General features: G+C 37.1%; 1 protein-coding gene across 1 annotated transcript in view; it reads left to right on the top strand.

The window, feature by feature from the left end:
• prdm6.S (PR domain 6 S homeolog) overlaps positions 1 to 25,873 on the top strand; it is a 75,594-nt gene extending 49,721 nt beyond the window's left edge. Inside the window, exons 4-8 of the mRNA XM_018244284.2 lie at positions 3,426 to 3,553; positions 7,921 to 8,045; positions 9,733 to 10,072; positions 17,970 to 18,146; positions 25,024 to 25,873. Of these exons, the coding sequence (XP_018099773.1) occupies positions 3,426 to 3,553; positions 7,921 to 8,045; positions 9,733 to 10,072; positions 17,970 to 18,146; positions 25,024 to 25,138 (885 nt within the window). The 3' untranslated portion in view covers positions 25,139 to 25,873. The remainder of the gene's footprint in view (positions 1 to 3,425; positions 3,554 to 7,920; positions 8,046 to 9,732; positions 10,073 to 17,969; positions 18,147 to 25,023) is intronic.
• The last annotated feature ends 734 nt before the right edge of the window (positions 25,874 to 26,607 follow it).

Raw genomic sequence — 26,607 nt, 5'->3', positions numbered from 1 at the left:
AACCTTATTTTTAAAAAATGTGGCATGTAGTTTATTGGCTAAAACATGTTTAATATTTGTAAGCTGTACACATTACATCGCTTATATCAACAGCAATTCAAATGAACCCGATCAAAGAATAAATAGAATTCATGAAAAGCATGATTAGTGGTGACATATATTTTGACTTGTTTTCTTATACAGGAAACTAAGTGGATTTCTTCCCCAGACATTTACAAAAGTCCCAGTCTGACATTTCTTTGATGTAAAGGGTATAGTGAATATCACACAAATGTAGTATGTGCCCTGTAGTTAGCTCCTCATAAATGTAGTAGTAGAGGCTACCAGTACAGCCTGAAAGCCCACATTAGAGCATTTTGAATTCAACTGGTTGACAATCTATATACTTGCATTGCTTGATTGATTGAGCAAAAACTGACTGATGACTTTTCTCATAATCAGACAGACTACACAGTGGCACAGTATAATGACTGGTTTGTTGCTGGTACGGTACTAGGAAAAAAGAAACAAACTGTCTGTACAGTGTAATTTTAATTGGGGTTAGTGGTCTTTCATACGTGATCCCTTTCACAAGTCACTTGATGTTGTTATGTGTTATTTAGGATGATGAGATTAGGTATAAACTACATGTTGTTTAGTAAAGTTGTTTGGGAGTGGGTCAGAGTTAGCATCCTGTTTAGCTTGTGAGTATTTTAGCATTTGACAAAGAAGAAGAGCAAAATGTGGGGTAATGAATCTAATCCCAAGTTAGATTCAGATGCGTTAAGCACAGCCTATTTTATGTTCATTAGTTTCCTACCAAGCAGGGGTGCATAAAAAACAATGCACTTTTCTGGCTTGATTAGAATATTATACTATATCATATGAGAGACATTTTTCCAAAAATAGCATTAAGAATTGCACTAGAAAACTGACCAACAAAAAGCGTTCTTCAAATGAGAAATAATGTCTTCTTCCATTTCTATGAATATACTTAAATATGAAGAAATATAAGACTATATGCCTGTGCAAAATAACCTTTGCAAACCTGTTTCCTTTTAAGCTGACTTCACACATTATATCATACGATTAGGTCACTTCTAACTGTATAATAAACAATATGTGTGGGCCTAATGAGCAATTTGATACTTGTTTTGGATTACTGTACATTTCCACCCATAAATGAAGGCCTCTTAAAATTAGGCTGTGGTTTGCATAAAGTTGGTAAGGCTTACTTTGTAACTTGTGTATGAGTTTAAATAGAGCACAAAAAAAGCATCCATTTAGTAACTGCAACTTCAGTTGCGGTCACACAACATTTGTCACAGTTGTTGCACAAACTGTCACTATACTGCATCTACTGTAAAGCTGCTTTTTGCACTTGTGCTATTAAACGGCAATTTGGCACTAGCAATGCAGACCACACCTTGCCCCTCTCTGACACTGATTTCCTGAGCGTGGCAGGGTGAGAGGGGGCGGCGTAGGGAAGGCCACCTCAGGGCAGCCTGGGGGCCCAGAAATCCCCCTGTCAGCTACTCAGTGGTTTGTATCAAGATCAAGAATCAAACACATTTCCAAAATTAATTAATTGTATTTTGAACAGAAATGTTTGCTATTTATTGAGTTAGAAACCTATTTACTTATTTTCAAGGTCGAGGAAAAAAACACGAGTTCCAAACTGCAACACAACGGGGCACATTTACTTAGTTCGAGTGAAGGAATAGAATAAAAAAAAGTTTAAATTTCGAATGATTTTTTTGGCTACTTCGACCATCGAATTGGCTACTTCGACCTTCGACTACGGCTATGAATCCAACGATTCGAACTAAAAATCGTTTGACTATTCAACCATTCGATAATCGAAGTACTGTCTCTTTAAAAAAAACTTCAACCCCCTACTTCGCCATCTAAAACCTACCGAACCTCAATGTTAGCCCATGGGGAAGGTCCCCATAGGCTTTGTAAGCTTTTTTTGGTCAAAGAAAAATCGTTCAATCAATGGATGAAAATCTTTGGAATCAAACGAATTGCGGTAAATCGTTCGACTTCGATATTCGAAGTCGAAGGATTTAACTTCGGCAGTCGAATATCGAGGGTTTATTAACCCTCGATATTCGACCCTAGGTAAATGTGCCCCAACGTGTGCATCTTTTCCCCCAAAGGCAAGTCTATTTGAGAAAAAACTCAACAGAATATTCTGCATGCTTTTTTCTCAGAAAAAAAGTTACACACTAGCGAGAATGACATGCTTCATTCATATTCAATGTGGCTAAAAAATTTGAATGTTTTAATGAACTGGGGAAATAAATATATACAGTAATTAAATCTGTTACAGACAATTCCCATTGACTTCTATTGAACCGTGAAAGTTTACTTGTTGAGTTTTTTTCTGTTGACTTTTTGTTGTTTTATTCTTTCATATATCCTGGCTATTTGAGGTTCCAAAAAATATTAAAAAGTATATTTGTGTTCACTGTTTTTTTTTTTTGCTACATTTTTTCTCGAAATGTGTGAAAAACTAAAAACTCGGCTTTCGATAAATCGGCCCCTTGTTATTTGAAGTTGCTCAAACAGATACATTATGAAAAAAGGTACTATAGAGTACAATACTTCTTGGTAAAATACCATGTAAAATAAACATGGTCATGAAAGGCAAGATCTTCTCATTTGACAAGGTTACGAAATGAGCATATGCTTACCTGATTTGGTCATGTAAGTGGAAGGTATTTTCCTGCATTCCCTGATATCTAAATGAACATTTTTTTGGCTTCATACATGGGCCAATAGGTGGACAGCTAGTTACGAGTGGCCAAGCTGGCAGCCAAAATCTGTCTGCTGTATGGCAATACATTCTTAACAGTGTTATACTGCAATACAAAGCCAAAATCTAAAGCAGATAAAGTTTAAAAAAAAATGTTAGCAGGCAGAGCTTAGTTGTTAAAACATTACATTATTTTTCACCGATAAATTCATTTATGACAGTGGCACAAGTGATTTGTGGCTTTTTACCTGGCAGAGATATCCCTGTTTACCATTGGGCTGCATGGTGAAACACTATTTAGAGCTGATGCCTTGCAGTGTTATATAAATAAAAGGATAATTGTAGTAGTAATAATGTCCTTAGACAGATGATCAAAATCACTGGGCAAATATTGCATTGGCAAGCTGAGCTGAATTATCCTTTACCCGATAGAAATAGGGTTAATATTCTCTGAATATGTTATTACATACAGTATAAATAGTAGGTTTCATAAAACAACACATTTATAGTACAACTCTAAATGTTTCTCTTGCATGTCATCCAAGTCTCTAAATTCTTCCATAAACTAGTGACAGACCACAGAGTAGTAAATTCCACCAAAAGATATATTGAGACACCAGTAACACAGTAAAAATGATAGCTAATGCTTTTTTCCTACTAATTGACTTTGCAACCTTTTCTGTAGATATATGACCAAGATGGGACTCTACAGCATTTTATTGATGGAGGAGAGCCTAGTAAGTCAAGCTGGATGAGGTATGTCCGATGCGCTAGACACTGCGGGGAACAGAATTTGACAGTAGTTCAGTACAGGTAATGTGTTAAATCAACCTGCATGTTTCAAAAAATTACACCTTGACTTTCTATATGTCCAAGTTCATTTAAGATGTGTCAGTTGAATACATCTATACTTTGCTTTTGTTGGGCATAATAACTTTGACATTTTATTACTGAATAATAATTATCATGTGAAATGACATTGATGCCTTCATGGTATCTTTCATGGAGGTTCTAAGCAAGCATACTGTTGCTACTTTGTTTGACCTTTGCATAATTTGGCGTCATTGCCATGTGCTTTGGACTTTTTTGGCTCAAGCTTCACCTGTAAAGCTCAACCTTTAGGTTTGCCACTGCTAATTACAAGGTTACAGTTGTATCAGGCATCCAGTTATCTGAAGCAGGTATTTTTCGCAAATATCACCATAAGTACCCTCCAGGATGCCCTAAACTAGCCACCACTGCATTTGGCCATGCCTTTACAGTTATTCCCTATAAATCATACGCTCGCTGAGTCCTTTGGAAGGTATTGAGGGGTAATATGAGAAAAAGACAGACTATAACGCAATAACAATTTGGTACCTTTTATTACATTGCTCCCTTAATATTTTAGAATTGAAAAAACCAATGATCAATATGGCATCTCTGTATCAACACATCTACAATACTAATTATATAATTATTAAGTAAAAGGCACATATTTACAGTTAAAGGGCATGTAAAGCCAAAAAAATAAAATCCCATTTTTACTTTCTTTAATGAAAAAGAAACCTATCTCCAATATACTTTAATTAAAAAATGTGTACTGTTTTATAAGAAACCTGACTGTATGCAGTGAAATTCTCCCTTCATTTACTGCTGTGGATAGGAATTGTCAGACGGTCCCTAACTGCTGAGCAGGGAAACAATTATACTTATGAACAGCAGGGGGAGCCCCGCCTTACTTACCAGCCATGCAGAACTCAAGCAGCTTTGTTTATGACGATCCCTAAGCAGCCCAGACCACACTGAGCATGTGCACTTAGTCTTAGTCTTGAAATATGTTTAACAAAGTTATAAAATGGTGACCCCCTGTAGCCAACTTAAAAGCATAAATTATTTGTTTGATTAGGCTTGTGGTGGAGTAAGTTCATGTTTATATTTAGTATACAAAATACAGCATTTCTAGCCTTATTCAATTTTAGACTTTACATGCCCTTTAATAGCATGTTGGATTAGTAGGTAACATAGTTACATATTTACATAGTTAAATCAGGTTGAAAAAAGACAAAGTCCATCAAGTTCAACCCCTCCAAATGAAAACCCAGCATCCATACACACACCCCTCCATACCTTCACATAACACATAACCTGAGTTCTGGGAATAATCTGCAAGGTATTTGTATGATCTCCCTGTGTCTGAGTGTGTTTCCTCAGGCAGTTTAATTGGCTCCTGATAAAATGTACAGGAGGTTGTATAGGGATCTTAGATTGCAAGCTTCACTGGGGCATATGAATGATGTATTATCTCTGTAAAGCGCTGTGTGCTATTTACAGAATATATGCATGAGTTTGCGTCAGTTCTAAATTATTAGTCATGTTTCAAAGTTTCTCTGATTAGGTTTTGGTATACAATTGTTTAACGTTTTTGTATATTACATTTTTTCTCATGGTAATTCTTTTCTAAACCCAATCATAATTAGTCTGGTTGATGGTAGAATTCAATGCTCTTTAATGCTGCAAATAAAAACAATTTGGGCTCCTATTTCTGTATGCATTTCATCAGGCTAACTGTAAGCAGCCCATGATCACATGGAAAATTAAAATGACATTATTATGTAAAGCTATTGAAAAAAAATAATTAAATTTTTTAGAACAGCAACAGTGCTCAGCAAACCTCTGCTACACTGCCCATGTCGTATATGTTTCCATGTATGTTTGTGACATTTATGAAATATAGCTAGCCAGCTACCATGCGGTGTATTTTGGATCATAAAAAAGGGAAATACATTGTGTTAAATTAGCAATGACTCAGTGAAATGGAAAAAGAGAAGTGGATATTTACGTATTGGCCTATTTTTGTATTGTCCATACACGTCCATTACAGAAAATGTCAGCTGGTTTGAATTCACTGTGTTATGATTTCTAATATCTAAATGGAATTTTCTTCAAAGAGCTGTGTGATTGATTGACCCTCAGTTGAACGTTTTGTTTTTATTTTGAGGCTGACAATAATGTCCATTGGCATGTGTTCTGCTTCAACAGCGTTGGGACGCCATGAAGCTATCTTTATGAGTCATCCAACCACAATACTAAATACATGTCAGCAAGGGAAATATTATCCGAAATGAGAAAAATCCCTTTGATGTACTTCAGCATGCAGAGCGTTGTGCGAGTTTTGGACGCGTTTTACTCTTGGAAGAAATGGAGTATGCTTACACTATTTTTTGGTCTACACCAACCCTTAGAGACCACCCATTGCTTGAAAACAGTTCTGCTCTTTCAGCAGCAAACTTTGTCATTTTGGTCTTTAATACCTTCATTGCTACATTGCTTTGTTTATGTTAGGTAGAGCCAAAGTGAAAGATGAAATGTTTGCAATGGCAAATTACAAAGTAGATTTGATTTTTTTAATCATTTTTTTAAGCTGCTGCTCTTATTTCTCTTTGCAAATGTCAGGGACTTTAAGTCAACGTAGTTGAGTCAATTTGAAACAACTCTATTAGCGAAGGTAAAGAGAAAAGAGTGAAATTGAGAAAGATGTTAGTTTTTGTCACATATTCATAGAAAGCTAAAGAAAAACATTCTGCTTAGCAAGCAGCGCCCATGTGAGACAATATTGCTGTAAATATGGAGAAAAAGAAGATAGTTTTGCAGCTGCAAGTAAAATATTGAGAATCTGCACTTTTTTATTGATCTTTATGATCTCGTTGCCAAGAGCCACTTTGCGGTGACAAAATATGTTGACAAGTGCATATCTCACTGCAGTGAAAAATGTGTTGAAGGATCCCCCTATGTCTGCAGCGTTCTACAATGAACAAATTGCCCTCTTCCAGACAATTTTTATGGAAAGTTGAAAGTAAAGGTTTAACAAACATTTACATTTTTATCTTCTTCCCTTTCACATGTGTAGAAGCAAATCTTTGTAGTCTAAACCCGCTGAAGAAATAATTATCTGTAGTTTCCTTCTTTTACAAGCCACTTGGTTTAAAAGGAGGATATATATATATATATATATATATATATATATATATATATATATATATATATATATATATATATATATAACTTTAAAAGATAACTGCCTAATTAAAGACAGTCAATATAAGGGATAAAAAAATACAGAAGTACAAGGATGTGGCTCTTAGTGTTCATTCAGGCAACACTTCTGCCCCGGTAAATGTCTGTGCCCTTTCCTTAAGACCTCTCCCAAACATGCACATCTGAATGAAACGTAAGTTAAGGGATGGGTCACCTAAGTGCTCCTCTTCAATAAAGCACTGCTGAACAGAGAGTTCTTTATTCAATAGGAAATCCATAGGACTCTATGCTCTGAAACACACTCTCCTGTACCAAGCTAAACAATGGGCTCTTAATCCCAGGGCTGCTTATAGCCTCGCACACCATACACACCCTGAATTTGCCTGTTGTAAAACTGAAAGCACAACACACACACACACGAGTCCTCTTCCACAACTAAACATTGTTGAAACAATGTAAACATGTATGAGATCTGTTATTTGGAAACCCGTTATCCAGAAAGTTCCAAATTATGGGTAGGCCATCTCCTATAGACTTTATTATAATGAAATAATTAGAATTTAAAACGTATAGCGTTTTTCTTGGTAGTAATAAAACAGTAGCTTGTACTTGATCCAAACGAAGATATAATTAATCCTCATTGGATGCAAAACACTCCTGTTGGGTTTATGTAATGTGTAAATTACTTTCTAACAAGACATAAGGTATCGAAATCCAAATTGTAATAATAATTCCTTATCTGGGAAACTTTGTGTCCCGAGCATTCTGGATAACAGGTCCCATACCGGTATACATATTAAATTAGTTTGAGGAAAAACAGTGAAAATACAGTATATGTGATTATGGTATCTCTTTCATGTCTTATCTTGCCAGTCTGCAATTCTGTAAAAACATTGGAGCCCTCAGTCTTTTTCAGTTGACTGAAGTTAGTGAAGGACTGAAGTTTTTTTTATAATGAATTATTCTAAAGATCTGTTGTTTTTGGGATATTGCTTTATTCAACATTATTGCAATCTAAACACCCATTGTCTTATTTTTGTTTGCTAAGTATAGTAAGAGTATAATGGAAAATATGCAGTACTTTTAGGTCATCTTTGAATATTTATTCACGACTATCTGAATGTAAAAAGATGTGACAAATGCTTTTCTTTTCTCTTTTCCAGATCGAATATATTTTATAGAGCTTGTATTGACATCCCAAGAGGCACAGAACTGTTGGTCTGGTACAATGACAGCTACACATCATTCTTTGGGATTCCATTGCAGTGCATTGCTCAGGATGAAAACTGTAAGAGACCCAGTATGCTTAAACTCATTTCCATGACTTCCCTTAAAGGACGACTGTCTCAAATCATTTTTTTTAAATTGTCCCCTCCAGCGTTAGGCTGCCTGCACTGTGGGGCACACGCATGCCCATAATGAGTGAGTGCCGCAACTCTACTTATGCACATGTGCAGATTGTGAGGAGCCTATGTAAGAAGCTCATTATGTGCATGAACAGTACACAACGTTCGGGGCAAATTCACTAACAGGCGAAAATTCGCCAGCGCTGGCTTTGCGCACATCGAAACACTTCGCCAGGCGTAATTTCGTCTGGACAATGCCAATTCACGAAGATCGAAATTGCGCACAGGGTCCCGAATGCTGACGAAATTTTGCCAGCGAAATTACGTTCAGCAGTTTGAAGTTACACTCGCGTTGGCTAATTAGCATACGGCGTGCAGTTAAAGTACAATGGCCGTATATGCTGCAGCAAATACATTACACTACACAAGGCCAGGGAACCTTAATAAAATTATATAAAGTTGTTATAATGCCCTAAACATGTGCCCACAGTATAGTTTAAATGCCATATGTTAGCAAATGTAGGGGGGAAGGAGGGTACCCCAAAAAAAAATTATCATCTTTTTCAGTCTGTCACCCTTTAAATAGGAAAAAACGCCAGCGTTCTACACCTATCTACTCTATTGCACTTTGCCTGGTCTGAGGTGGGGAAGGCAAGTCTGTCGATAGAGGTAACGTTCAGTAAAATCAAAAACTTGCGTAGTAACGCTCTTTTCGCCAGAAAATTCGTCTGGCGTTATAGTGCGAAGTTGCGCCAGAGTCTATCTCCTTGGTGAAATTACGCCAGCTACCGTTAGTAAATCGGGGAAGTGCCGAAATGACGTCTTCGCCTTTTAGTAAATTTCCCCCACAGCCGCTTGCACCAGGAGCTCACTCTTGTTGTGGGAAGTCTAGTGCTGGTGAGGCCATTTAAAAAAACTAAAAAAAACTATTGTTTCCTCTAGCAGGAGTTGGAGTCTATTAACCCACATCTCTAGTGAGAGAAACTATTTTAGGGTGACAGGTGCTCTATAAAGAGTTGCAAGTGGCATGATTGTATTACTGTGTGTATAAAATATTTTGAAATCATTCAAATATTCAGTCAAAGTAGATGATGCATATTTAGTATTGTATTATGATTTTACAATAAGATGGTTAGCTGAAAAGTCTTTTAGTTTATGAAAAAAGCAGGTCTGCTGTTCCAATCTTCAAAAGCAAACTCATTTCCGGTATTAGCATCTTATTTATTTTAGCAGTTAGACTGTGGAATTCTGCTGCTGCAGCCCTGTGGGGTTTGACCCTATAGCTCACCTATCTATATTAAGATAAGGGATTCTAATTACAGGGTTATAGCAGAAATGAAGCAAGCAGCTGCCTAAGGCTGACTGTGGCTGCAGAGGAAAACGGACTGATTATTTCAACAGAAAGAATAAAGTAAAGCATGTATATTGGAAAGTTGTTTGGTTTTAAGGATTCTATTATAATCCCTTAATTTAATGAGAAGCCTTTGCATCTCCTTTAAGAGTAATGACTCACTCTTATTGTTAACAGCCAATGGCATACTGGACATTTCCTCCCTGTGAAAAAAGAAAATTTTTTGTTTGCACGAAATATTTGTGATTATAATCTCTGTTTTTTTGTTTTTTTTGCAGTGAATGTTCCTTCACCAGTTATTGAAGCAATGTCACGGCAAGACACATTACAATCTTTCAACAAAAATGGCAAGTTAAGCAGCTCATTGCAAAGGTCCCTAGTTTTCCCACAGACTCCATGCAATAGAAATTATTCTCTAATGGAGAAATCTGGGCCTCTGGACACAGGATTTAACCAGATCAATGTAAAAAACCAGCGAATACTTGCCAGTCCTACCTCAACAAGCCAGCTAAACTCAGAATTCAGTGACTGGCATCTTTGGAAATGTGGACAATGCTTTAAGACTTTCACCCAACGAATTCTTCTACAGATGCATGTGTGCACCCAGAACCCAGACAGGTAAAAAAAATCACTATAACTGAAGGCTTGGGCAGTAAAGTAAAATACATAAAACAGTTGTTTTGAAAATCAGTCAAAGTTCGATTGGACCAGAAGTACTGTAAGTCTTTTGTTAAAGCACTCAGATATGAGTTTATTGCTCTATAATACACAAGAGCCACAATATCCTGCAAATTATAGCCTTATAAACCATGCTTAGTGATGTCATCAGTTAAAATGGTTGAGTCACATGAGTTATTGAAACTTGTATATTATAATAAATATTTTTTCTCCTTTTGTAAAATATGAGGATATTAAAAGTCACCTAGTAGTTCCATGACCTGTATAAAAGCATTCAGCCTTTGTCATTGTCATGTAATGTCTTGGTGATTTATAATAACCCATTTATTTGACAATAGGGGGTACATTATCCACAATATAATACATGGGTGACAAAGATTTGCATCAACTCTCATATAAATAATCTTAGCCTTGCCTTGTTGTGGTATCACCTTTTATTTAACATTCCAATGTAAACATTTTGTGGCAAAGACATGCCGACTTATGATACCTGTATATGTTTAATGTATAGTAGAAATGCATTGCTCCCCTCAGAAACTTTAAAAGGTCACTCAAACACATTTTACAAACATTTAAATGTGTTCTATTCTTTAGTACAGCACAAACAACAATCGCAAAACATGCCATAACATTGAGTGGTTGGGTGGGAGGTCGTATGATAGAAATTAAATGGCTATGAGTTGTTAGAACAATATCCTTGCCTGATCCACTATTTGAATCCATGACCTCAAGGAAAAAACACCACATAAATATTCCTCTCCATGAATATGTCAGTCTTTTGACTCTTTGTTGTCTATTTCTATGTTGTCTCACTATAAGTTTATGTGCTGGCATATTTAATGCCATGTAAATATATTATATTGTGGAATGGAAAATCCTCACTAGACAGGTGATCTTTACATGATCTGATAACCTAAGTAGATAATCAGATCAGGTTAATAAAACTTTAGACCCCCCCCCCAAGTCTATGCAGACTTGTAATTGGAAGACTGCAACTATTGACAAATTCCCCTCCAGATATTGTTTGGGATATGCTGTTTTGGCCCCATAAATGGATGAAAAATAATATTAGCATGTGCAAAGAACAATATGAAGGTAATGGATTAAGAGGTGCAAAGTTAGCTACAGGTCTAATCACCTTCAGCAACCAATCAACAAGTAGCATTTTTTGGTCACCTGTTTAATAATATATTATTGGCTGTAATGAGTTACTGCACCTGGAAGAACTATGTGCATTTTGGGGCTATAACACCAACATAGTTATGGGAATCTGAATCTTATTAATAGCATTAATACCAGTACATCATAAAACTAATACTTTGTAAGTTACAACCCAAACAAACTATGCTCTATGTTAACTTATATTCATGCATTTTACAAAACAAAACCACACATCCCTGGGATATAAAATATGCCGCTTCTCTGTTTTTGTGTCACAATCATTAAGGGTTCACCTCTGGCATGCAATGTGTATGAACTTAATTAAGTACTAAGAGGCAATGAATTGGAATTTTTTGCTTAGCACTATTTTTCTTCAGAGCATGCAAAGCTATAAATCGTGTAGAGCTGTCAAAAAGATATACCTGCTCTAGCAGTGATGTGGAGGAAAACAGATGCTATTTATTCAATAAACAAATATCCATACAGAAGAAAAATGTTGACCAGATACCTTAGAGTCAAAGTTGGTTTGAATGTTTGTCAATACAGAATTTTATGGCCGTGAACTGAAGATGAAATTTAGCTGAACAAGTGAATTAGTATTTCTGGTACTTTAGCCAGTGGCACAGTGCATATAATAGAGCTATTATTTATGCATCAAAGCTTGTTCATTTGACAGTTCTCATGGTTGGCAATAGAAAAAAAAAAATCTGATTAATTTAACATGAAAATTCTGTCTACTTAGCTTTTTTTTTTCAACAAATATATTTCATATATATATATATAACAATACGAGTGCTGGGGATTGAAAAAAAATGCTTTCCACAAAAGCATTGTGCCCTTTATGGTTTTAATATTTGGACTAAAATGTATATTTCATTGCATTCAATTGTATTTGTTACATTCAAAATGCAATGTTTTGTATTTGTGTTAAAGATATTATATATGAGAAAGAGAGAGAACTAGCTCAGATTCATCCCTTTATACTTTTTTAGATACATTTCTTCAAAAATATTAGCTTGAAGTCCTTGTTTCATTTGGATTACATTGGTTTTTTTCTTACATGGCTTTTCACAATCATGTACATGTTCTGATTTGTAGAAGCATGTTATTATAAGCTGTAACAACACAAGGTTATATATGAAAAAAAAATATATGTGTATATAGTATATATATATTAGAGTTGCCACCTGTCCGGTTTTGATATATATATGTAGAATGATTAAAATATATATTATGAGGCCTCCCGAACCACAACATAAAACTATAATATTCTGAAGGCTGCAATATCTGTGTTTGTAGTCTATCATATTTCTGAATCTAAATCTATTTTCCTAGTACAGTGTTCAACAAACTGTGAGACTGTAATGCAGTTTTTGCATTTTTGATGAGACCCTTAAGCTGGCCTTAGACGCAAAGATCTGATCGTACGAATCGAGGATTCGTACGATTTTCGGAACGTGTGTGGAGCATTTCGTCCGGCGGAGATCGGTCGTTTGGTCAATCGGACAGGTTAGAAAATTTCTGTCGGCTGCCGATAATATCTCTGCGTGTATTGCCGATCGTATGATTTTCAGTGGGAGACTGTCACTAGCTTTGGTTGGACATACAGTAGATATCGTACGATTGCTGTCAGGGGCAGAACATTGCTGATCTGTTCTTTAACTAATCTGACTGGTAAGACTTTGATCTGAATGGTTAGTGGCGGGTCGGGAGATGGGAAAGTCCGATCGTACGATGATTCGTACGATAGGATCTTTGCATCTATGGCCAGCTTTAGGCCTCTCAAGTGCCAATCTCCACATCATCGGTACAGAAATTACCCCTGACCCAAGATATTCTGGGACTATGTCGTCTTTAGTAGCTTTTAGTATAAAATATTTGAATGATAATTTTGATACCCATAATAAGGACTCAAATCTATGCTAATCTAGCATACAGTAAGTCTCCATTGCTTGACTATAAAAAGCATAATCAGAGAAAATGGGGTATATTTATCAAAGAGTAAAGTCTCTAGTCTCTAGTGTGAAATTCCACCACTCTCCATTCATCTCTATGGGATTTTTACAGGCATATTTATCAAAGGGTGACCTTTCACTTTCACGCATTGATAAATACTCTTTTAAGAATCCTATAGAAATTAATGGAGAGTGGCAGATTTTCACCCTATTGTCTGTGTCTCTATGGCTAAGGCAATAATAAAAGGCCGAGATAAACATCCAATAAATAAGACTATGAAGATTTTCATTCATCCAGGTCATGGTATATCTAGTACAGGAAGAGTTTATATGCCGAAAACTTCCCACACCAGTCAGATGAACTGTAGAAGCTGCTCGGATGAGTAGTGAAACGTCTTCATTGATTACTCAGCAAGTCCAGTTGTTTTTAGATTGACCTATACTAGATATCCAATAAATAAAATTGACTTGTGTTCTTATATTGTTTGTATTTACAGAGATAGAATTTTCATGGAGAGTAATGATCAATACCAGTGACGGTCTACTTCTTAGTATTCTATGCCATGGAGTTGCTCAAACAACATGGGTCAGATTCAATTCACTGAGAAAAAGTTATCTCATGGTTTATCATGTAAGACGAGATTCATTTCAAATATAAAAAACTTTTCTCCAAATTCAGTTCCAGTTTTTCCCCATAGACTTCAATAGAGTTTTCACGTGATAAACAGTGAGAAACATTTTCTCTGAACTGAATTGCATCTCGTCCATGAGTTTTCACATGAAAAACCCTTTTCTCACTGAATTGAATCTAGCACATATTTGTAAAAAAGTGTAGAACTTTCTATGTAACCTTTTAAATGTATTGTCTTGGGCAGATTTGCATGTTTTCATCCGTTGTGCCAGGGGGCCAATCACAGTTAGTAATGGGCGAATTTATTCGCCAGGCGCGAATTTGCGGCGAATTTGCGCGATTCGCCACCAGCAAATAAATTCGCGAAACGCCCACGAATTTTTTTTTCAAAAAATGGACGCCAGCGTCAAAAACGAGAGGACGGCGCCATTTCGCTAATTTTTCAGCGAAACGGCGCAAATTCGCCCATCACTAATCACAGTATGTGATGTGCACCTTCAATGCAAAATGATGGTATAAAAGAAAATGTGAGATAGGCAATTTCTAGGTGTCTCACCAATTATTTGGCTTCATAGCTGTTGAATAATCTGTTATTCAAAATAATCTGTGAAATTCAAACTTTATATTGGACTTGTTGCATATGTTGCTCTGATCCATCATACTAACAGTATCTTCTGCAGGAAGCAATGTATAGTTTTGTGGATAAATTGTTACAGCTGTATAATCCTAAATATTAAGGAGATTAGATGTCACTCTAGCATTCCGTGACCACATAAAAGTCTCAGAACACCAACATAACTTCTATTATTCTTTATCATTTACAGTAGGGGGATACAATTTTAAATGCATGGCTGGTAGTTTTGGAGAGGGTGGTAGGGTCAGAGCACAAGATCAAGGTCCAAGCTATTTTAGAATAATGATGTCATATGAGTTTGTCTGTTACCTGGTCAATATAACAATTCCTGGCTGAGAAGTAGCATTATAAAAGTTGTATAATCACTATAAGTGGTATTATTCTTATGCATTTCTCAAGCACGCTGCATATTCAGTAGTCCTGTTCCACTAAAGTTTATTTTGTTAAAACTGCTGGATTGAATTTTGCAATAAATAATAATAGTTAGAGCAGTTCATGTTTTTTGACTATAATGAAAAGCAGAGACTACGGCTGTTTGTTTATTGTATTTATGTATTGTCTGCTCTTTTTCTTATTTTGTTATATTAGCTCCGTTATAGGGGAACTATTGGAAAAATGAAAATTTTATATAAGCTTCATCTCACTGAACTATTACATTTTCTAAATATAATCAATTAAAAATTCGGTACTATTTATGAAAATATCAAGTTACTCTTCAGTATCTCCCTCTCTGCAAACTGTCTCACTTCATGCTCTTTTCCTGCTAATCTGGGTCAGATTTTGATTGACACGTAGGTCTACTATGTCTCCCTATACTAGCAGAGCTCACTCAATCAACTGATGCCTGCACAAACAAAAGCTAACAAAAAAACTGATTGTGGCACACACCCTGTATGCAGAGAAACAGGCCAGTTGTTTTGAAAGAGTAAAACTGTGACTCAAAACTAGGGATGCTCCGAATACAGGAATCCTTCTGCCCAGCCAAACTGAATCCTAATCCTCATTTGCATATGCAAATTAGGGATGGGGAGAGAAATCGTGACTTTTTGTCACAAAACAAGGATATAAAAAATGTTTTCCCCTTCCCACCTCTAATTTGCATATACAAATTAGGATTCAGTTCAGCATTCACCCGAATCTTTCGACAATGATTCAGGGGTTTGGCCGAATCCAAAACAGAGGATTTAGTGCGTCCCTACTCAAAACTGACTCCACCTATTGCACGAAGAGAGAATTAAGAGTTTCAGGAGGTTCTTAGATGTGGGGAATGAAGAGTAACTAGATTATTTCATAAATGATTTATAATATTTATATAAAATTTTCATTTTTTTTATAGATCCTTTTAAAAAGGTAATGAAAGTTTTACAAAGTGCTATATAAAATATATCTCTAAAACAGAGGTGATAGTCATGTCTGTATAACTCTAGATTAAAGATAGAGTCATCAGCAGGTAAATCACATGTTGCTTTGCACGATGAAGCAGATACTGTTATTGGCTATAAGCTGCATTTGCTCCCCAATAGGAGCTATAAAGCTGAATGTACCAGGCACCAAGGTATAGGTAGAATACAAACATGTGCTGATCTAACTGGAAGTATAGAGCTGATGTCGGCCTGGAGAATCATAAGAATCTCTTAAATTCAAAGCAACAACAAGCTGCTCTTGCTAAGTGAGCGCCCCCATGTTGCGATGAAAAATATTTGGAGCACTTTTAAAGTTAATTTTGTAAGTAAAGAGCAAGGAAACTTTATAAATACAATCCAATACCATAAAATAGTATAGCAGGTTGTAATCTCCTATTAAAATAAATCTACTTTAAAAAAAAAGTCATTTTGACATATAAACATTTTCCTACCATGTTGGGCATATTTGTACTGCATATACCCCTCCCTCCGGCGGACATTTTCCCTCTGACACATCATCAGTGACATCTACAAACAGGACATGTATGCTGTAAAGTTCATGCAATGCAGAATGCAGGCGCACCATACTTTGATAAAAAGTTCTGCTCAGGAGAGGTGGTTAGGTGAAAAAATAGGATCAGACAGTTTGAGGTTTCTATGGGAACTGGCAATGCTATCTCTTCATTGGCTGGAGGGTGTGTTTAATAATCAGAGCTGAGAAGAACTGAGCATGCTCATTAGCTAACAGCCAAAGTAAATTCCTGTGGGAGGGGGCGGAGTGGTTTAGAGGAGTAGAAGCATTTCTAAGTGATTAAGGGGATGCTGCAGCCTTAATAATAACCTTTAAACAACCAGAGTGGCAGTTATGTAAAGATTTCAAAGAGGCTGTTCACTGATTACATTTTTGTGGAGAAGGTTTACATATCATTTAAGTACAGAGCTCCCTTTCACCATACTCGCAGCCTTGTGCTGCATGTGGCAACAAAGGAGCAACCGCTGTAATGTGCAGAAAACCTTGCACTCCTTTAGCATCCCAACACTTGTGACTGTCCTCAAATTAGAAAAGCAATCAGAAAATTAGTTTGCGTCTTATAGCTGCCAACATTTTCAAAGACTCTTTAATGCTGGGGCAGTCACTCCAAAGCTACATATAACTTCCACCACAATGTCCTGGGAGCTTCTTGGCAGACAGACACATATTCCCGCTCTCTGTCCAGACTCTTTAGTGGCTGTAAATGAATACAAAGGAGATGTTCTAAAGCTCTGTCAGTGATGAACATGTAGCTGCAATTACAGTTGCCTGGTGTCGTCCCAATGTCCAATTATTTTTGCAGCACACCACTTACTTTACTCTGCCGGGTGCATTTACCTCCCAGACCGCTTCCAGAACCAAATATACCATCCAAGTCATATATGAGGGAAGAAGCACACCAACTTGTTCTGACGATTGGTTTTATCACATTTTATTACAAAATTTGAAGCACAGGCTTTCAGGGACCAACCCCGAGGAAGGAGTTGGTCCCCAAAAGCCTGTGCTTCAACTGCTACAATAAAATGTGATAAAGGCAATTACCAGAACAAGTTGGTGTGCTCCTTCCCTCATATACAGTATGACTTTGGCTCCCCAATGTCCACAGCAGTAGACAGTAAAGCAGTGCATATAGCTGCCTTCACAGCATTAATCAAACCTTAGGTAAAATATATTTTAGGGTTGTCTTACTCTGGTTCCACATGTATTAAGGCTTAGGCACTAAATTCTGGAACAGATGTCATGGTCAAGTCAGATAATCAAAAGGCAAATCTAGATTACCAATGGCCTCTTACAGAAGGGTAATGAAAAATAGCACAGTTCATAAAAATGTTAAATAAAAAGTGTTTTGTCACCCTAGCAAAAAAATCGTATTCTTTTTGTATTCTGGGGGCAGGGGCTGTGTAAGCATTCTTGTTTGATTAGACACTTTTAAAGAATTAAAAAAAATAAAAACCCCACTGTTATAAAAGACATTTAAAAGTCCATATAGAGACAGTTCAACTGTGTTTGTATCTATTTTAGGCCTTACCAGTGTGGACATTGCACTCAGTCCTTCTCCCAGCCTTCAGAATTAAGGAACCACGTCGTCACCCACTCCAGCGATAGACCCTTCAAGTGTGGCTATTGTGGCAGAGCCTTTGCTGGGGCAACTACATTAAACAATCATATCCGGACGCACACGGGCGAAAAGCCATTTAAGTAAGTAGCTAAGGAGAAGCTTCATCAGTAACACACAGAAAGGGATAGAGTTTTCAAGTACAGAGTTTGTATTCTTAACAATTATACATAATGTTTTAGTAGCACATTGCTTATTTTTATTGTTATGCAGATTGAATAATTTCCCCCTTTCCCCCTGCTTTTATAACTACAAACACAGAATCAATGGGGCAAATTCACTAAGATGCGAAGTTGCACCAGGCGCAACTTCGCCGCACTTCGCCAGGCGTAGTTTCGCCAGCGCTCCGCAAATTCACTAAAATCCGAAGTTGCGCTCAGGGGTAGCATAAGGTTGCGAAGTTGCACTAGCTTTGATTCGCTATGTAAAGCGAAGTTACGCTAGCGAAGGCTAATTTGCATACGGCGCGAAATTCAAATTTCAATGGAGGAACACGTATCAGCACTACAAATGCCTAGAAAACCTTCAAATCAGCAAATAAACATTTTATTTTGCCCTACACATGTGCCCACTGTCTAGGTAAGTTGCCATGAGTCAGGAAATGTAGGGGGGAAGGAGGGGAGCCCCAAAAATTTTTTCGATCTTTTTCAGCCTATCACCCATAATGTAGAAAACACGCCAGCGTTTTTTGGGACTTAGAAAAAATGTTGACTTTTTTTCAAACAATCCCTATCTACTCTATTGCGCTTCGCCAGGTCTGAGGTGGCGAAGGAAGTCTAGCGTAAAAGGTAGCGTTCAGTACACTGCGCAAGTTAGTGAATTTGCGTAGTTACATCGCTAGCGAAAATTCGCCTGGCGTAAGAGTGCGAAGTAACACTAGCAAAACTACGCCAGCGTTCGTTAGTGAATTTGTGCAGTAACGAAAATGCCAAACGCTAGCGAATTAACGCTAGCGTTCGGCGCTTCGGTGCTTAGTGAATTTGTCCCAATGGGTTTTGCCCAATCCTTCTAGACTATCCCCTTTATGACTGCACTGCTTCCCTTTTACCTGCAAGAAGTTGGTTCCACTTTACAAATAATGTTCAACTTGTGAAGCAGGTCATCTGTGTACCAATATTGTATGGCAAAGCAGCAGAATGCTCATATTAGTATGTCAATTGAGATTCTTATTCATCCAGGTCATAAAGTCCAGTTGCTTTAGAGACTTAACTCTAAATCTGAAAACCTCAGCCGCACACATTGGTTTTGTACAATTTGGTCATTTCCTGACCGACCTGTATATTTATCTTTAACACAAAAACTAGAAAAAAATATAGGACCTTATCTAGAATATTTATTGGGTCATTGGCTGATCCAGTAATATACCGCCCTGCACTCCCATAACTCATCTGCACAATCAATGGGATTAGTGAATTATGACCAACCAAAAACATAACTAATCTTAAAAGGATTTTTATTCCAAATTTTTAGATAATATTCATAAAAGGTCACAAGCTTTGTTTTCTTACTTTGGGCCAGATTCAGTTCAGTGAGAAAAAGGTTTATCACATGAGAACTCATGGACGAGATTCAATTTGAGATGCAATGCAATTCCGAAAAACTTTTCTCAATGTTTATCAGGTGCAAACTCTATTGAAGTCTTTGGGGAAAAAACTGGAACTGAATTTGGAGAAAAGATTTTTCTCCTCAAATTAATTCTCGTCACTTGATAAACCATGAGCAATAATACATTAGAAAGACAATACCTGTCTTGTAAGAAAAAAGAACACTTAGATACTGTACTTAATTCTGGCTCCCCATTCATTTTGTGTAATATTTGCAGATGGAAGCCTTTGACAAATAGCCCCCATTAAACAGTTGTTAGAAGGAATGGGAAAAGCAAAGCTGAAATATAATTGATTTCCTCTGGCTGCACTGTAAATAGATTTTAGTAATTAATTGAAGAGGTTTAAAGGCCAGCAATGATAAATAGATTTATTTTAATGTGATATGTTACTTTTCTGTAAGCCCATTCTATAGATATAAACATATATACACTGTATGTTTGCTTTTTTAATAAATATATTTATATATTATAAATTTATATATATATTTTTTTATTAGTTCGTCCTGTTTTCACATTTAGCAAAAGTCATTAGTTAGTATTAGTAAACATATATTTATTATAATGTTTTTATACTTTGCTCAAGTATAGGAAGTATGCTTTGACAATGCTAGTATAGGCGAGGGGGTTCAAGTCTAGGGTTGTCACCTTTGCTGGCCACTAAACCCGAACAAAGGGGGTGAGGCAGATAGCATAGGATCTATTATACATAAATCAGTTATCCAGAAAGCTCGGAAACATAGTAATGCTAATTTTAAAAAAAAACTTTTTTATTTGCGTTTTTGTTTCTGAAATAATAAGAAATGAAGTGCACTTGGTAATAACTAAGCCATGTTGAGGTGAGCCTTTAAATGTTTTTCATTTATTGGCCAGACTATTGTTTGGGTTTTACAAGGCTGAAAACGGAACAGAAGGTTGAGACCCGAACAGGCCCTAAGAAAACCAAACTGTTTGGGTCAAAACCAAACAGGTGGTAACCTTAGGTTCAAATGACCAGCGCCGTTTCTGGGGAAGGAGCCGCCTGAGGCTGCTCCTGCAATGCCGCCCCCCGCACCGACTTACCTGTCGGGAGGGGAGGCAGGAACACGATTGCGGAGAGCGCAATTGCGCTCTCTCGCAATAGCACAGCCGTATTTCCGGTTTAAAAACCGGAAATTAAGCTCTTAAAGGTGCAGGAGCAGCTTTTTGCCGCCCCTGGAATCCTCAGCTCGCCTCATTGGCGGAGCGCCCCTGCAAATGACTATGGGTAGAACCTCATGGAAGTTTGTCAGATTTTCTGGCATGTCAAACAACTGCATTCAACAGCATGAGACTTGTGAGAAGCTCCAAAAGCCGATCCTTCATGTTGTAATATAAAATCTTATCAGATATTGTTGATTGGTTTCTTGTTTTCATGCACCTGTATCAAGAATGATTCTGTGCCCCTTGCTGCCTGAGGGGGGGCCGCATCGCTAGCGCAGAGAGAGCAATTGTGCTATTGGCACTAGAAGAGCCGAATTTCATTTTTAATAACCAGAAATTCAGTCACCAGAAGTGGCAAAATCCTATCCTTTTCATATGAAAATGCAGCATGCATTTATTTAGCTTTTTACATATTGGATAGGAATTCTTTCATATTGTTTATACATTAGATCCTCATATCAGTCCAATTATTTTAATATGTCTGCATCTACATCTGACTTGTACAGATCTTTTCATTGGACCATAGCAAACAAAATCCCCTGTGTAGATCTACCCATAGGGGGACTGTGGGGAGCTTATGGTGAAAAGTGCAGCTTGCCAGGTAAAAATCTTGAAAACTTGATTTAAATTTTTTTTTTAAAAAAAATTGTTCATTTACAGACAGGTGAATATCCCCCTTTAACATGGTTTAGACTGCTGACCAGCAACTGGTCCAAACTTTGTTTCATTATAAGCAAATTTATTTGTGCTATTTTCCACAGAGGAAAAGAAATTCGTTAAGCACTGACACACAAACATATTATCTCTTTCTATTCGTTCTTCATTATTGCATTTGTGTTTAGTCATTTTGGAATGTTCCAATAATGTTGTAATACAATAAAACTGCAACACAAGTTTAATTTCACACCTTCCTCTCCAAAATTACCGAAGTTCCAAAAAAAAGTACTAAATACTTTGGTTCCAAGTTGTCATGCAATAAAAAGCAGTATATTTTGGCACACCAATCCATGAACTAATCAGTTTCCTAATAAACAATCAGCAATACACTAATGTGTCATCAGCACTTCAGGCGCTCAGAGGGGATGATCTGCCCATAGACGTTAATGAATACACCAAAAATCATTCTGCAATCAATACTTCTGAATTATTTTCATTGAGCTGATAGGTCTGATACATTAAAGCTGACATTTTACATTTGTCAAGATCACAGTGCATTTTTTTATAACAGTGGAACAGGCTGCTTAGAATATTCCCAGAAAGACAATCAAGGAATCACAACTTATTTATAATCGTATGGCAAGATGGTCTAGCAGCCCTATAAATAAATACATGTTCAGAAATGTAGTTCAGAGAATATTTTTAATGTAGTTTAAGAGCAATACGTCATTCATTGCTATGCAGACACATTAGCTGGGGGTGTGGAGTGTAAAATCGGTGAAAAAAGAGTTTGGAAACTTTGACTTTTGTTAATGCTTCTAAAAGTAGTGTTTCCCGCCTGTGGCCTCTGGTAACAGTGGTGTGACTAGATGTTACTGGGCCCACATCACATTCATTTTAGGACCCCCAACATATCCAGAGTTTGTCCTGTTTTACCAATATATATTGAAATGTCTCATTAATGAGGGTCTCAAGGGGCCCCCTATATCTCTGTGGCTCCTCTGTCGTTACACCCCTGTACTGGTGGCAGTAGGTCCTGAAGAGCCACAATGTGGGCCTCCCTTCTCCAGATTCATAGAGGAGTAAAGACTCATTGAGGCAAATTCACTAAAGGGCAAATTTTTGGCAGCGGCCGCTTCACCACACTTCGTGACACTTTGCCAGGTGTAAATTCGTTACCATTACTCTAATTCACTAAAATGTTGCGTTTCTGTAGCCAAATGCTGGTAAAGTTTCTCTACAGTTAATTTGTCAGCGCAAGCATTTCATAGAGAACTTTCGCTATCGTTCATTTCGAAACTTCGTTAGCACTCTTACGCTTAGGTCAATTTGAAAAGGGCGGTTAAATATAGGTTATATATATGTCTTTATTAGAGATGTTGGTGCAAATGCTTGAAGTGGCTTGAGCAGAGGCAGAGTCCCGGGTTGATTCCAATCAGAGTTCTTTCTGCAAGGAGTAGGGATTGGCGAATTTGTTTGCCTTGTTTCGTGGAAAAAATGATGCCCATAGACTTGTATGGTCAAAATAAATAGACGTGTGTCCAAAAAATTTTGCCGCGCGACAAAAGTTTTTTGACGCCCATAGACTTTAATGGGCGTCGCTGACATTTCGCCGGCGGTGAATTTTTGGCAAAACAAAACGGGTCAAATTCGCCCATCCCTAGCAAGGAGAGAAACAAACAGACATGTTAAACATGAAACTGATTTTAATGTATGGGCATGGTAACAACTGTAAGCTCCACGGGGCAGGGACTGAAAACATTAGTGATAAACAATGTTTGGGAAGTGTAGCATAAATAAATGATGAAGGTAAATATAAATGACAGAGAATTATACTTCAGTGCAAAGGCCTGGCAAGAAGTGAGGTGGAAGACTTGGTTTTGTTTCATTGCTCCTGATATATCAGGAAGGCTGAATGTGATTGACTGGTTTGTCCCCAGCAGGACCTCACATCCGTCAATTTGCAAGGTCACTTTTTCAGCATCAGGCAAAAGACCCTGGATAAACCCTCAGAGCCAGATTCCCAATGCAATTATCTTATCCCTTGTCTTGCACCTTAGGGTGAGAAAATAACTATCCTTATAGGTAATGACACTGTACACATGTTAATGACAGTCATTGATCAACTTGGCTTTAATGCTCTATTAGTCCAGTGGTCCAAAAGTCTCTTGTTCTGCACACGAGACCCATTGGTCACCCAATTCTGCAATAGTTACTGCTTGGCCTCATCACAGGCTTAGTCGAGTTTATCAACACCGGACACATTACAATTTGCTCCTTGTATATATTGTATATTTATTAAAGATATACTCTTCTAAGCTTTTACACCCTTTTAAAATTTTGAATTGTTAACTCCCGACTGAAAACTCCAGTTTAGCAGCTGTTATTATATTTACCATGAGTTGTTTGTGGGAAATGAGAAGCTATTGCCTCCTTTATGAACGAATCATCATTACTGGCACTTACCTCACATTGTTTCAATTGTAAACTCTTCCAGACAGGGTCATTTATATTGAGTGTCACCCATGTATTTATATAAGTAGACCTTATTGCTGTATCGAGTGATATGCATAAATAAGGCTTGTGCTGTTTATTATGTATTTTAATGTATACTTTGCCAAATAAATGTCGACTGCCATATAAACATGAAATACTGAAAAATCTTTATAGACTGTTACGTTGTTCCATTAAAGAATTAATCATGGCTCAGAACAAAGCAATAGATCTGACAATATGAGATCCCCTGCCATCGACACAGCTGTTGGAAATGGATATTATTCAGCACATTAGTGCAGAGGATAATCTGGTGCTTTGAGAAATATGCGCTGCAGCTACGTCAATAATATTTCTGCTTAGGAACATAAAACTAAATAGGAGCTTCGGCACCTTCATAATGTCTATCTGTGGTAATTATAGTACTTGTTTTAGTGGTGGGTTATGTACATTTCTAAGGATCTAGTGCCTCTAACCTTCTATCCCTATGGGATAATATCTGCCCCATTAATTACAATGTGGTGTTTAGAGCAGTTATGTTATGATGACCTGCATGTGTCTAATATTTGGTGGAATTGTATTATATATATATAGGGTGGAAGTGTGGACTTGTGGATTCTGAATTCCAGATTTTGAAAGCAGCAGGTGAAATTTTGTCATAAATTTTTTCCAGAGGTTACCGAGCAGGCTGCAGACAAGCTACATCTTTGATGGCTCACTCCTAAAAATCTCTTTTTATTGGTTATTTATTTGATGTGACAACGATCAGAGCAGGGACAAGACAGGCCTCTCCTGAGAAATCACCTACTCCCCTTACTATTGACAGATTTCTCTGATCTGAATCAGCGAGGCCATGCCCTATCATAGTCATCAAGCTTCTGCTAGTAACCACCAAATAAGCTTTTTGGAATGGTGAAATCCAAAGGCCCTTTTGAATGTCTCTTTACATTAGAGAGGATAAACAAAAACCATGTCACCCTAAAGAAAATCTTGGTGTTGTTAATTTTCTCGGTTGTCTCCACTAGGTGCGAGAGGTGCGAGAGGAGCTTCACACAGGCCACCCAGCTGAGTCGACATCAGAGAATGCCCAACGAGTGCAAGCCCATAACAGAGAGCACAGAATCAATTGAAGTGGATTAACTGATTGACTGGTTGGAATTAAACTGCAAGAAAAGTCATGATTAAATGTCACGGACACTTAAGCAAAACCAAAGATTTCCTCTGAACAACTTTCAATCAGTCCAAGAAAACCAAAAGCAGTAATAAAATAAGTAAGATGTTAAGAGACATTGATCCTGGCATGGACTAGAGACCAGGAGAGACATTATTTATTTATGAGTGGGAGTGAAACATATTTCAAAGGACAAGGGGACTTAACCTTTTTAGTCCCATCACACACACACACATACACATGCATATATATATATAGCTTTATTTCTAAATATCTTTTTTTAATGAAAAGAAAAAATGTTATTTAATACCAAAGTGAAGGCTCCGCTACATTCTCCATCCTCTGGCAACATTTATGGCTATGAATGCACAAGGACAAGGCTTTTTTGTAGCATGAACTCATTCTTCTCAAAACAGGACTTGGAGAAGCTTCAGACTGGGGAAAGTTCATTCTGTAAAGGTTATTTTTCTCTCGACAAGGTGATGATAGACACTCACCAGGATGGGGTGATGACAGGTACCGTGTCTGAGGTACTGACTCCGAGCCTAATGACATTTGACATCCATCATCTACTGAAACTAGATATGAATCAAACTTGCACTTTTCATGTAAACAGTTTCATCAACATTGTTTATAATGATGTAGGATGATTTGGGACTAAACATGTTGCAATATTCCAAAATAAATATCTATATAAATATGTACAGAAACGTAATTAGTTTGTTGTTTTAAAAAGGATATATATATATATATATATATATATATATATATATATATATATATATATATATATATATATATATATATATATATATATATATATATATATTGGGTTCAAAAGTAGAATTTTCTGTCACTTAATTTTTTATGCTATATTCAAAAAAGAAATTTCCAGGGACCCTCTGTATCTGAATGTTGGTCTTTTTTCATGTATAGGAAAAGCAAAGCCACTAATCAAATTACAGCCACAGACTTTAATGAAACAGTGGCCTCTGGTGGCCATATTATCATGGAGCATAAAGAATTGAGCCTCTGAGTCTCTGTATGCTGTTGCATGTTTATCAGTGCTGCCACATCCCTATCTTGGAATACCAGGGGGTCACAAGAGGGACCAAGTGATGTATCAGTGCACGGGGCACTAGGGGCTGCCATACTGTAGCCCTTAGTGATTCTCTACTAAGAAACTGCGCACAGAATTCTTATTGGGCTATCACCCTACTGCATTAATTTTAAAACAGAAAACAAAGGTACAATCTTTTGTGGGCAACCCACTTCCACAGATGCAGCATTCTTATGAAGGGCATTTCCCATATGCTTGTGCCTTCAGCATCTGCTTTGCACTAAATATCTAGAATTGGTGTTTTTCCCTTTGTCTGTGGTTTGCGTTGGTGTGAATCAGCCAGGGATTAGGCACTGTGGGCGGTGAAGCGCAAAAGCT

This window comes from Xenopus laevis, chromosome 1S, assembly GCF_017654675.1.
Source record: "Xenopus laevis strain J_2021 chromosome 1S, Xenopus_laevis_v10.1, whole genome shotgun sequence".
NCBI classification, from domain to species: domain Eukaryota; kingdom Metazoa; phylum Chordata; class Amphibia; order Anura; family Pipidae; genus Xenopus; species Xenopus laevis.
Note: the sequence above shows the minus strand (reverse complement) of the source record. Positions and strands in the feature narration are given on the sequence as shown.